This window comes from Molossus molossus, unplaced genomic scaffold, assembly GCF_014108415.1.
Source record: "Molossus molossus isolate mMolMol1 unplaced genomic scaffold, mMolMol1.p scaffold_m16_p_5, whole genome shotgun sequence".
NCBI classification, from domain to species: domain Eukaryota; kingdom Metazoa; phylum Chordata; class Mammalia; order Chiroptera; family Molossidae; genus Molossus; species Molossus molossus.
Genome location: NW_023425388.1, coordinates 54,523,605 through 54,536,680, shown reverse-complemented (window position 1 = coordinate 54,536,680; position 13,076 = coordinate 54,523,605). Strand labels below are relative to the sequence as shown.

General features: G+C 36.4%; 1 protein-coding gene across 2 annotated transcripts in view; it reads right to left on the bottom strand.

Moving 5' to 3' along the window:
- Positions 1-13,076, bottom strand: part of LOC118617067 (interleukin 1 receptor accessory protein) — a 148,253-nt gene that overhangs the window by 23,216 nt on the left and 111,961 nt on the right. For both annotated transcript variants that reach the window (XM_036242589.1, XM_036242590.1), the window contains 4 exons: positions 8,186-8,351; positions 6,172-6,243; positions 3,818-3,944; positions 1,053-1,201 (listed from right to left, as the gene is read on the bottom strand). In XM_036242589.1, coding sequence (XP_036098482.1) covers positions 1,053-1,201; positions 3,818-3,944; positions 6,172-6,243; positions 8,186-8,351 — 514 coding nt within the window. The remainder of the gene's footprint in view (positions 1-1,052; positions 1,202-3,817; positions 3,945-6,171; positions 6,244-8,185; positions 8,352-13,076) is intronic.

Sequence of the window (13,076 nt, the reverse complement as noted above, 5' to 3'; positions counted from 1 at the left end):
ATCGTCATAAAATTGTTAAAGTGAAGTCTGTTTTTTTTTTTCTCCCACCAGCTTCTAAAAAGGTTTAAATGCCATTGAAAAGTGTAACAATTACTAATTAACTTTTAAAAAAAATTTTATATAAGTATCATTGGTACTATCTGACATGGGGATCTGAGATAATTCTGAATGACTTGGCTGCATGTGTGATAAATCATCATTATCTTTCTCTAGATTATTGAAAGGCATTCTTAAAGAGATTAATTGTCTGGTATTTTGAGAGCACTAAAAATAACTTTAGACATGGTCTATTTCAGGAACAACAGCTTACACAAGAAAGCCTCATAATTTTCATTTATTGTAGAAAAATATAGTAATATCAACATAGAAATCATTTTATATCATTTTAAGTCATAGTTTAAATAATTTTTGTTTTAGTAATTGTGGCTACTGGTGTATTATAAATCTGCTTGAATACTGATACATAGTGTTTAAAGGGATCATTTTAAAATGATATTTTTTGAGAATAACTATTTTACATTTCACTTTACTTGCATACAATTTGATGATTGCTATTTATGTTTCATTATTATAGATAATGCCATGAATATTGATGGAGACATAATTCTCTTTCTGTTATTTATTCATGGAAAATTCCAAAAATATTATCATATAGTATGATCATTTTTATGACTCTTGAACTCTGCCAGCAATGATTTCTAAAAGGGTCTTTATAATTCACTAACGATATGTGACTCTTTTTTTATTATATCTTTGGTAGCTTTAAATAATTTTCTTATTTTTCATTTTCATGACTATATAGATAGGAAATTATACTTCATTAGCATACTCATGGACTTTTTAGCCACATTTAGGCACTAATTACTAAAACTATTTTGAGTGTATTTGCATAGATAGAAACTTTCCCCCAAGATTTTTCATTCAACTTTGATTCATTACTGTGAGGTAGATGCGGTAAGAGCGGAGGCCACGTTCTCAATTTCTCCTCTTTTCCTTAGTCACTGCAACATTACTTCGAAGTTCCCAGATCCTCGGCTGAGTGCATTCATTACCTTTCTGCTTCACCTTGGCTGGCTGGTCAACCTCCCCTTTGGCATTTCTAGCATGACAGACATAGTTGCGTTTGAGATCTTCGGCAGTAACTTTCTTGATGCTCAGAATCTGAGTTCTTGTTTCATCTTCTATTTTAGTCAGAATTACACTAGAAATAGGGGAAATAAAATTAGAGCATTAGTAAGACTCAAGGGCCATGTGCTGTGTGCGAATCAGTCAAGCAGACAACCAGATAGACCCTAGGTGAGGGCAGAAAGAATGGAGATGAACTGTGTTGCCTTGTAATCCAGTGGTTACAAAGAACACCTTCTAGATTGCTGTACTATTTCTTACCATCTATACCAGACACAATCCCAATACCTAGATCAAATCCCAGTGTTGGCATCATACTATAGAGATAGATCTCTCTAATTCTTTCCAAAGCAAAACATCTCCTTCCCTCAAACTTCTGAGGCAGGATGTTATATTGATTTAGAGAGAAGCTTCTGAGGCCAGACCCATTTTGGTTTTGATCCAGCCAGCCTCTGCCACTTACTGGCTGTATTCTTTCAGCATGGTAATGAATCTTTCCATGTCTTGAGATCCTCTTTGAAAAAGAGGAAAGTGGTAATGTCTACACAGTGCATTACATGTATTAATTTACTCAAGAATTCTGAGGGTTGCATATGTTAATGTGTAAATAATTAGAACAATACTTAATAAATATTCATATCATTCATATAGGCTATAAAGATCCCTCAGAGATAGTTGATACATTTGAGGGATTCCCAAAGCTTTGATTTTGAATGCTACAAGTAGACTATTTTAGTCAAAATGCTGAAATCTCATGGTTAAATCATAACATACAGAAAGAAGAAACTTCCAAATAAGCAAACTTTGTGAAAATAAGCATATCTTAATCTCAGCAAGTCAGCGTTCAAGTGCTTTGGGTCCAAGATCAAGATTTAAAATCCCTTTGAACTACTTTGCTCAAAAATGAAAAGAAAAAATATATATATATATAAACATATTTCCATATATATACATACATATATACATGTACTGTTACAGCTGACTGACATCCAGGCTCTCCTGATAACGTTTACTGTCAGTCATGGGAACTGTGGCAGGTCTAGCCTAAGCTTAACCGCACCGCTCCACTGTAACAGTGAGTTGTGTTTTAACAGCAGCAAGGAGGAACCCGTGACCTTCATTATTTACTCATTGTCATTATGACAATAGGAAGCACAATCCTCAGAATTCCTGAAATGACTGATAATTCTCCCTCTGCACCTCCAGCGATGACTTTCATCAATTTGTTCTGCAAAAACCACTCCACTTTCAGCAAACTCCTTCTGTACCTTTAAATACGTTCTGCTTCTCTCACTCCAGGCCTTTGCACGAGGTTCCTTTTACTGCGAACATTGTTTTGGTGTCTTTACCTTGTTTATTTCTACTCATTTTTCAAATCTTTATTTAGGTACTGTGAGATCTGGGAAGCATTACCTTATCCCCTAAAATTGACCAGAATCCCCAACTCAGTCTTTCCCTAACATGTAATACTTCCCAGCCCCTGCAGGAATTAGAGGGCTGAAATACTTCTGCCCTGTCATTGTTTCTCCTATAGAATCTACTCAGGTACTAAGTACCTGGTTTAGGAGCTGATGCAAAGCAAACATTTTATAATATCTGCACAAAATCTGAGTTTACTATTAGGAGAGAAATATATTTTGAATTTTAGAAGTTTTAGTAGCCGAAGATCTATTTATACATTGGTGATAAGACTTAGGGTCTTAGAACTACTTTGTCATGTAGTTGGTCAGCTGCTAATTTTTATTCATAGTGCAGTGAACCAATTGCTCGCTTTAGTTGGATCCTTCATTTATAGAGGAATCTTTTGTCTTCAAGGACCCATATTTTCCTTCTTGCCAACCCAAATCCTTTTAAAAAAAAGTCATGCTTATTTTGCAATAAAGTGACCCAGCATGTTATTTTAAGAGATATGGCCCTGGCTGGTCTGGCTCAATGGTTAGAGCACCAGCCTGAGGACTAGTGAGTCATGGGTTCGATTCGGTCAAGGGCATGTACCTGAGCTGCGATTCATCCCTGGCCCTGGTTGAGGTTGTGCGGGAGGCAGCCACTCTATGTGTCCCTGTCACGTCGATGTTTCTCTCTCTCTCTCTTCCTCTCTCTCCCTCCCACTCTATCTGAACAAAAAAATGGAAAAAAATGTCAGGTGAGGATAAAAAAAAAAAAGAGTGAGGTATGTATCACCATCCCATCCACTTTAAAAATAAAATCTAGAGAACATGAATGTATTTAATCAATATGAAAAAAATCATTACCAATGATAACTGTGGCATATGTGTTATGTGAATTAAGAAAGAAGGAGAAAGAGAAAAATGCATGCTTACTCCAAGACAAGAAGCTAACACAGTTATCTAAGGCACAAATACTTATAGGCCCAGACTCCAGACTTGAGAAAGAGAAGAACAGGGCCACACTGGCAGGATTTTCTCTCTCCATAATCATGTACTATGGCATTTTCATTCATGTAGGATATACATTGGATCTGCTTTCAAGCAGGTATCTGAATGTGTGACCGTCAGATGTGTGGCCTCCGATCACAAGTCCAGGAATCCTGCTTTGGGATGCAGCCACTAACGACTTGAAAATCTTGCTGATTTTTGTTAATTGGAATTCTTATTTTCATTGATGAGTACACACCAGATTGCATTATACTGAGGAACAGGGTTAGTCTCCCCCTTGCCTGAACCAATGATACCTTTCATTAACAGTTACGTCAACAGTGGTGTCGTCTAGCTTTTTTCCGTCAATGGTCCACCAAACCTCATTGTGAGAGTCCTTCAGGAAAGTAAAAAAGACTTTACAGGGGATGATTAGCTCCTCTCCTAAATAAAACAAAACAAAACAAAACAAAACAAGTTAACCCATTACTTTGTAACCTTTGCATGACTGTATTGATTCTACTCCGTGACTAATCAGAGGTTATAAATGTCGCATGCATCTACAATCCTATTTCTCACTCTAGTGGGCTACCATAAGGTAATGTACCATACTTCCCTGCAAACCAAACAAATCAAGAAAAGAAGCACTGCAGCTTTAAATAAAATTATGAGAATGACCATCTTTTAATACAATCTCTGTATGTTTAAAATGTCATTATCCGTTCAAAAAGGCTCTGACAACATCCTGTTTAGCCCTAACCCTTCATGGACTACTCTTCTTTCTTATTTCCTTTAGAAACAAAGGATGACAAAAAAAAAAGGTTCTCCAGATCTTTGGTCCTTGGCCCAGAGAAAATGGGACAGTGCCATTGCTGAGGGCTGGCTGGACAGGCCCCATCTGGGAATGCTCCCGTTATCGGGGGCACTCGGTAAATCTGAAGACCATTTACACATGGAAAGTCTATGCTATCCTTCTGAGATAGAAGATGAGGTGGGGGCTTTCTAGGCAGAAAATGGTAGTAAAAACAAGAGCAACAGCATACTCACTGAGAGTTTCGTATAATTTCCTGTGCTAAATATTTATAAATATTCTAATTTAATTATAACAAAATACTATGAGGCATTTTTTAAAAAATCCATGTTTTACAGATGTAAAAACTGAAGCTTAATGTTGTAAAATGCCATTCCTAGATCGAATTGATAGTAAATGGCAGATCGGGATTTGACCTAGAATGACCTTCTATTCCAGGTTGCCCAGGACAGTTGTTTTGTGCTCGTTTTCCTTGTCATTAATATCGACTGCTTTCACTCTCAAAAGGTGTCCAGGTTGAGATGATCAATTATACTGTCATCCTAATTGGAACTCAGGTTTGTCTTCCTTAGTGCTCACACTCCGTCCTCTCTTCCAGTGCATGGCCTTATGCCTTCCCCTCCCATTTTCTATATCAATATATAGGAAGATAAAGTGAGCATGGATTCAGGCCTGCTTTTGTAACCATCATGTGATAAGGAGATGAAACATATCTAGATGTTTACCCTGATAGCATGAAGAATGTTTAAATTGCTATATAAAGCCACTAGTAATTCAAGGAAAATTAGTCCATTTGGGGTTGGCAGATCCTTTAGTGTATTCTTTTTATTATTATTATTATTAATTAATTTTTGTTACAGACGTTTCTCCTTTTTCCCCCCCATTGGCTCCCTCCGCCCTATCCCCTCCCACCCTGTCCCCAGCATTGTTGTCTATGTCCATTGGTTATGCATACCTGCATATAAGTTCTGTGGTTTATCCCTTCCCTCCACTGCTGAGAAAGACAAATATCACATGATCTCACTTATTTCTGGAATATAATGAACTAAACAAACTGATGAATAAAATAGACCCGGAGACATAGAAGTAGGGTTCTTTGTGTTTTTACAGGCAGATCACTATTTGAAACCTTATCTTAATTTGCGGGGGTATTGTTGTTCTCTGCCTATGGTGATCACGGCCTCTATTTACTTTAGTACATTTTAAACACATGTTCTTTTATAACTCTCATTGGGTTTGCTGTGAATTTTTTGTAAAATACAGAAAACCTTAAAATTTTCTACAGTTTTCAGCTTAACTGTGGGAGGCTATGAGTCAAAAGAATAATACATCATACCTTATTTGGTCAGTTACAAGTGATTTTTCTCTTAAATGAAAAATTATGAAAACTAAATAGACCCAGACAGCCATAGCCACATTTCATAGTGGTTTAATCAGGTGTATTAGTTCTATCAGTTGTTACCTATTATATTCACAGTCCGGACTCCAAGCTCCAGCCCTGCCCCCCGGTAGTGGATGCCTTGTGCTCATGCTGTAGACGTGGCAAACCACAGCCCCAGGCGAGCTACAGTTTGCATCAGACAGAAATCACTGATCAGGAAGGGAAACCTGCTGCACAGGAAGAAGGAGGCAGCAGCTGCTAAGAGAGAAGCAGAGAGTCCCGAGCTCCCCATGATATCCATGAGGTAGCTAATGCTCAGAGGTGCTTTGGTTTCTGACATCAGTTTCAATTCGTGTCTTTTTTTTTTTTTTTTTTTTTTTTAAGAATAGCCTTCTATTCTCTTGTGTTAACTTCTGTGGCATTTTATTCCTTATAATTAAGAGAATCTAACTGAAATTCAGAGGCACAGCTATAATTACCTGGTTCTTTCTCATACACCACAAGATCATTGGGTGAATGGATCTGGGGGGGCAATGCATATTTTGGAGACCCTGTGGGAGTGTAAAGAACAAAGGGAGATGATGTTAAGTCATTTAGTATTTATCTCTTTTAACCCATTTCAAAAATATTCTCTCCTGTAAAGGCTTGCCCAACTTCCTGGCATAGTTAGTCAATTCTCTTGAGAACACCCACAGTCTAATATATAGTCAATTATAATATTTCATTCATATAAACAAATAAAGAAACATATGTTGAATATCCTTAATATTTGAGAACAGCATGTTTAACTAGTGTTTTCACTTTCCAAAGCTTATGTGAGACAGACTTCTCTCATACTGTATCATAATTAATTGCTCTCATGTCTTGCTCAATTGTTTCCTTTCTACATATTTCTCAACATTCTCAGAGTATCTTGTACAAGACCTAAATAGTATTAACATGAGTGAATAAGTGGAACGTTTAAAATCACAATTGTGAGCCCAGCACCTAAGTATACCTGATGTCTAGTTATCATTAGAAGGTTCACTCATAAGATTAATGTTCTTTATAACAGTCTATATTCCTCAATTGAATGAAAATGTCTTGAAGGAGCTTTATATTATATTACTTAAGAGTAGAGACTTCAAGAATTTAATGACCAGGTATTCTAATTCCAACTTTGCCATAAACTAACCATCCAACTGTTTATTTTGTTGTTGTTGTTTTTTTAAATAAATCTTGGAAAAGGTAATTTCCTCAACTTTAAAATGAGAGTAATTAATCTCAGTTCATGGGTTCATTATAAGAATTAAATTAAGTGACACATATTAAAGCATCCACTGCGCTTAAATATACACATACAACTGCCAAGATGAATGTGAGGTTAGATTATTCATTTAACTTTTAAAGTACATTCATGTCAGGTTCCAAATTTAGTCTGATTTTCTTCTGAATCAGTCCCCAACTCAGCACTATTCAGAAAGTAAGCAGAGAAAGAGGAAAAGTGATTACAAAAGTGTTCGATTCAAATTTTATTTGCACAATGTTAAAACCCTTTCAAAGAAATACATAAGCTGAATCTGGTGTCAGACTGGTAGGAAGGAAAAAGCCTCGAACAGAAAGTCAGAAAGCTGCGATTTAGAATCACTTCTACTATTACCTTGAATATCTCTAACTAAGTAGGTTGCTTTCTGTTGTTGGGCCTCAATATTTTCATCTATTAAAAGATGGGATTTCAATTTTTAAAAATTGTGAAATACCTTATACCAATGATTTACAGATTTTTAAAAATGACAATAAATTGTTTTTTTCCTAAAAAAAGATGGGGTTTGACAAAATCTCACTGTGATATGCTCTCATTTCAGTACAGAGGGCAGTGGTATGAGGGTCCTCGTTGTGGGTTTCCTAGGAGTCAGTGGACTCTGCCTAGACATTGCCCTTTCCACTTGCCCAGGTTCTCACCCCTCTTCTCTCAGTGCAGGCCAGTGGTTGAACACTGCCAGCAAATACTCTGAACATTAACTGCAACAGCAGTATAGAGAAATACATATTTTAGTTAATTCTATTTAAATAGTTTTTGGATAATAATAATAACTATTCACTGAGTCTCTATTGATTGCCTGGAACTATATTACCATAATATGTATATTATTTCTAATATTCTCAGTTATCTGGAATGTTAGGGAGTCTAAGTCTCAGAGGGCAGATAAGGAGACTCATGTCTACTATTCATGAATGGCAGCAGTAGAATTCGAACACAGATCTGTCTGGCACTCCTTTCGCTGCTCAAACTGCCTTTACTTCACGTATTCACATATTCATTCAATAGACTAATAGTTACTGGATGCCCACAATGCACGTGGAAATGATGGAGGCTCTGGGGATAGTGCAATAAACAAAAAACATAACCCTTTTTTCTTAGAGATTTTACACACTTGTTTATAACAAACTGTTAACAGACAAAACAAAATTATTGCATTTTTTTCATGTGCACTTAATACAAACCATGCTTACCAACCACCTTTACAGTCAGAGTCCTGGTGAGATGGAACTCGCGCCCATTTTCTGGATATGTAACAACGCACGTGTAATCTCCATTATTTGAAACCAAAGCTATGAGGAAACTCAAATTCATGTCTTCAGGTACCACATTATTAAAGTCTTCTATTTTTTGACAGCCCTAAAAGAAAGAAAAGAAAATATGTTTTCTATTTACATACATGCGTAGGGAATATATAAGCACATGCAGATATTTAATTTTGCACAGAACATACACATATCTATGCTGGCTGCACCCTTTACAAAACTATTTTGCTCAAATATTTGACAATGTTTCTGCAAAGAGTGAATGCTTTAAGTTTTGTCATCTTTTCTGCAAAAGAAAATTAATGTTCTGAACTAAAATGTAAATTCAAAAGCACTAGCTTGCTGTCTCAGGATCCAGTATTCAGATTCTGGGAATCTCATGTTAACAGTGAAGCAAGGTAAAGTACTGAACAGCAGCTAAGGCAACCTAAACTGCTGTTTGCTCTATTTAGTTTCTGAAAAATTATTTTTCATTTTTCTACATTTCTTCACTGTTTATTATAAATGCAGGAATCCAGCCACTCTGCTTGACAAACTAGGCCTCAATTTAGATGTCTGATTTTGGCATTCTTGATCACTCTGTTGTATCACTATATCAGCATGTACAAACTTATCCTATATTTATCCTATGTATTGAAATTAGATAACACAGACTCCAGAATCTAAAAATAAAAAATATTTTTATGAGTCTTACCAAGAGTTGAGGTTATTTCTGCTCCAACTCACATTTTAATATTTTAAAAATTTTGTGATTGAAGTGTCTCATTCAATATAACTAGAATACTGTTTGAATCTCTACCTTCTACTAATTGGTTATACTGTTATATTTTGTTTGTTTTAGAGAAAAAAATTATGCAATCATCTGTGACTAAACATAGTTGAACATTTACTTTAGAAAAATTCTGTGTTTGTTTTTCTGTTAAAAACCAATAATTCATCTACGACATAAGGGATTATCTCTAAGTTCCCTTAGATCTTTACAATTCTGTGAGTGTATTACTGGCTTATACTTTCAATTTCCTGTATTCACATATTTAATTCTCGTATACTTCAGGTTTTCTTACTTAAATTCCTGGAGCACGTGTTTTGAAATATGACAGTTACTCTAAGTGGCATATTTTGTAATTCTTTGTAACAGGAAATATGTCTTTTAAGAATAGCATTAAAGCCCTGGCCGGTTTGGCTCAGCGGTTAGAGCGTTGGCCTGCGGTCCGGAGAGACCCGGGTTCGGTTCCCGCTAAGGGCACGTACCTCGGTTGCAGTTTGTCCCCGGCCCTGGTTGGGTTGTGCGGGTGGCAGCCACTCGATGTGTCCCTTTCACGTCGATGTTTCTCTCTTTCTCTCTCTCTCCCCCTCTCTTTCCCTTCCACTCTGTCTGAACAAAAAATGGAAAAATGTCCTCCGGTGAGGATAAAAAAAAAAAAACAAACAAAAAAAAAAGAATAGCATTAAAGATTTGATTCATGGGGATTATCATCACAAGAAAGCTGATATATGCTCAGTTAGGTTATTTTCTAAGTATAATTTTTCCTGTTTTGATAAAAGTACTTCTAGACACTTGTCACATCAGCCAGAGATTTTAATACTCTTAGGTTATCACAAAGTATGAGGCCACAAAAGCCTGCACTTATAAAGAATTTATGTCAGATTTGGTTTAAATTGAGTTTAGACTATCTAGAGAACTCGACTTGACTTTTGTGACATCTTCTATTTAAACAGTTCAAAGCTATTTTCTTCTCTGGTTTGTTAACTTGGCTATTCTTAAATCCCTGTTAAGTAGACAGATCAGATTAAATATGCTATAGTTTTAAAAGTGGGAAAAAAAGGAAATGGACAATGAAGAGCTATTCCAGATAACACAAAGCAGAGCTAAAACTCAGTTTTCCAGATAGCTCAAAAAAGGTCTTGAACTAGCTTCTTAACTAAGAATAAGCATCTCTGCTCAGCAGTTATTTGAGGCTGAAAAAAATACAGTGAGACAGCCCTGGCCAGTTTGGCTCAGCTGTTGGAGCGCCAGCCCACAGACCAAAGTCCTAGGTTTGGTTCCTGCTAAGGGCGTGTACCTCAGTTGCAGTTTGTCCCTGGCCCTGGTTGGGGTTTCAGGGGTGGCAACCAATCGTTGACGTTGGGGTCTCTCTCACGTCAATGTTTCTCTCTCTCTTCCTCCTTTTCTCCCTCCCACTCTATCTGAAGATAAATGCAAAAATGTCCTTGGGTGAGGATAAAAAATATATATATTTTTAAAGTACACTGAGACAAATGCACTTACATTGTCTCATCTGGGTGACATTGGTTAACAGGATCACACAGCTTTCAAGTGGACATTTCTAAGCTACATGATCTGTATGTTGCATCATGTGTCTACCACCCAGAGTCAAATCATCTCCCATCACCAAATATTTGTCTCCCTTCACTGGTTTTAACCAAAATAAGAACTTCAAAAGTCCATTTTAAAGCTATTAGACCTATGTAGCATGCAAGAAGAGGAAGTGAAGGAAATATTTTAGATTGTAAGTATGCATATGTGTGATGGGGTAGCTTCAGGGCATTGTTGAACCACTAACTTTGGCCTGTAGTGTGTGATGGACTCTGTTTCTTATAAGCAGATACATCTCTAGACCCTTCGCACATATACCTGAAACATACAGAATATTTTCAACATAATAAAATATTCCTGAAAATAAAGCCTACAAATTTTCTTATAATTTCAAAATCATTTATTTGTAATCCAGAAAAATAAAAGACAGGAACAGAGTTCTAGATACCCAAAGAACAAAACAACGTGCTTCCAAATGCAAGAAACAGGTTAACAGTAAGCAGATTTCCACTATGAGGCAAACACTTGTCTGACTGGAAGACAAATCATCCATTTAGTTGATCCATCAGTTCCTCATTCTGAATTCAAAAGAGAGAAGTTAAACAGGAGAGCAACTTTTCAACCACACAGCAGTAGCCATGGCAACCTACTATGACTTGTAGGTAGAGTGTGAGAGGAAAAACAGCATGTGGTAAGGTATGGGGTGTGGTTGGGGGGGGTGCCTTGACTAACTGTGGATAAGTATTTCCATGCCATTCACCATTTAAGAACTGTGTGAGGGCACAAAAAATGGAAAGGACACAGTTCCTAACCTATGTACGTATGGTCTTGTAGAGAATTGCAACAAATACTGTGGAAGGATATCAGGGTCAGGAAGTGGGGGGAAATGGAATAGAAAACATTCAGAAAAAACTGCATGGAGAAGAAAGAGTTGAGTTGGATCTTTAAGGATAAGTGAAATATTAATAGCTATTAACTAAGAAGAGAAACATGGAAAAGAGCACACCAGAAACAGGAGAAAGTTATGAATAACTTCTCTGAAGTCTAATAGCATTTTGCCCTCTGTGTCAGTATTTAACTAACTTTATATTATTTTCTTATTTTTTTTTCAATTACAGTTTACAGTCAATATTATTTGTATTAGTTTCAGGTGTACAGCATAATGGTTAGACCATCTGTACTTTACAAAGTACTCCCCCAATATTTCCAGTACCCACTTGGCACCATACTTAGTTATGACAGTATTATTAACTATGTTCTCTATGCTGTATTTTACTTAACCAATTTTATTATATAACCTTTCTTCATGTTTGTCTCTTCCTCTAGAAAATTTACTCTTACGGGGCAAGAGAGGAGTGAATGAGTACCGTACTTCATGGCCAGCAGCTTGCCAAATATTTAGCTCAATCCATTTGTGCTGCATGATCAAAAATAATGAATGAGAGAAGCAAAGACAGAAGACACGGGGTTGAAGCTCATGCAGAGCTTACAACAAGATGGCTGTGTGAAATACAAGATGTGGCGTGGGTGAGCTGAGGATGAGTGGGGAAAGAGGGAGCAAGTATACAAAGAGTTTCACTGAGATATATGGTTAGAACAGTTGGGGATAGCTATTGAAATGTTAGCTCCAAAGATTAAGTTGGTATAAACTATATCATTCTTACTTACAAAGTCGCATAAGAGCTCTATATATCAGTCAATTTCAATGAACAAAACTAAAGCCATTCCAGTGTTCAAGCAACAAATATTTACAAAATCCCTTCTTGTGACAGACACTGTGTTAGGAGCTGGGCATAACGTAGCCATTAAATACAGAAATGACCCTTATTCCCATGGAGTTTTCCAGTCCCATCAAATCCACTTAATAATTTAATCAATTCCTAAATACAGTTTATTGGCTCAGTTTTGTGCTGTGTGCTTGGTCTTCAAGGGAAAGAAAAGGAGAGGTTGTTATCTAGTACAGAAGAAAGAGGTACAATCATTATAGTAACAAAAATGAGGTATAAATTAAGTGCTACCAAAATAGAAAGTGGGTGACTCATTCAGCCTAATTCGGCCTCAAGGTTTCACAGATATCTGAGCTTGGGTTAAGTTTAGAGGATGGATCGTGGATCCTTAGAAGCCCTGAAACTATATGTGAATTCCTGTGTGTATACACGCAAATATGGAATTAAACGTGTATAGTTTAAAGGTAAATGTGCTACATATTTCCTTCATACCAAAAATTAAAAAGCACAATAGGGGAACTGCAGGGAAAGGAAAGAGATAAAGGACCAACTAGACTAATTTTTCAAATAGAAACAAACACTTTAAAAATAAAGTCTATACAGACTTGGACAAACTTCTCTACAACATGTGCTACGCTGGAAAAAAGGCCAAGTCTTGCACTAGATCAGAAATGTGCTTTCCTGATGGCACTTTGTCAGAAAAAGCAGATTTTCCTGTTTTCTGAGAGAGATTTATAAATATTATCTGACCAATTCTGATTAATTTTACACTGAA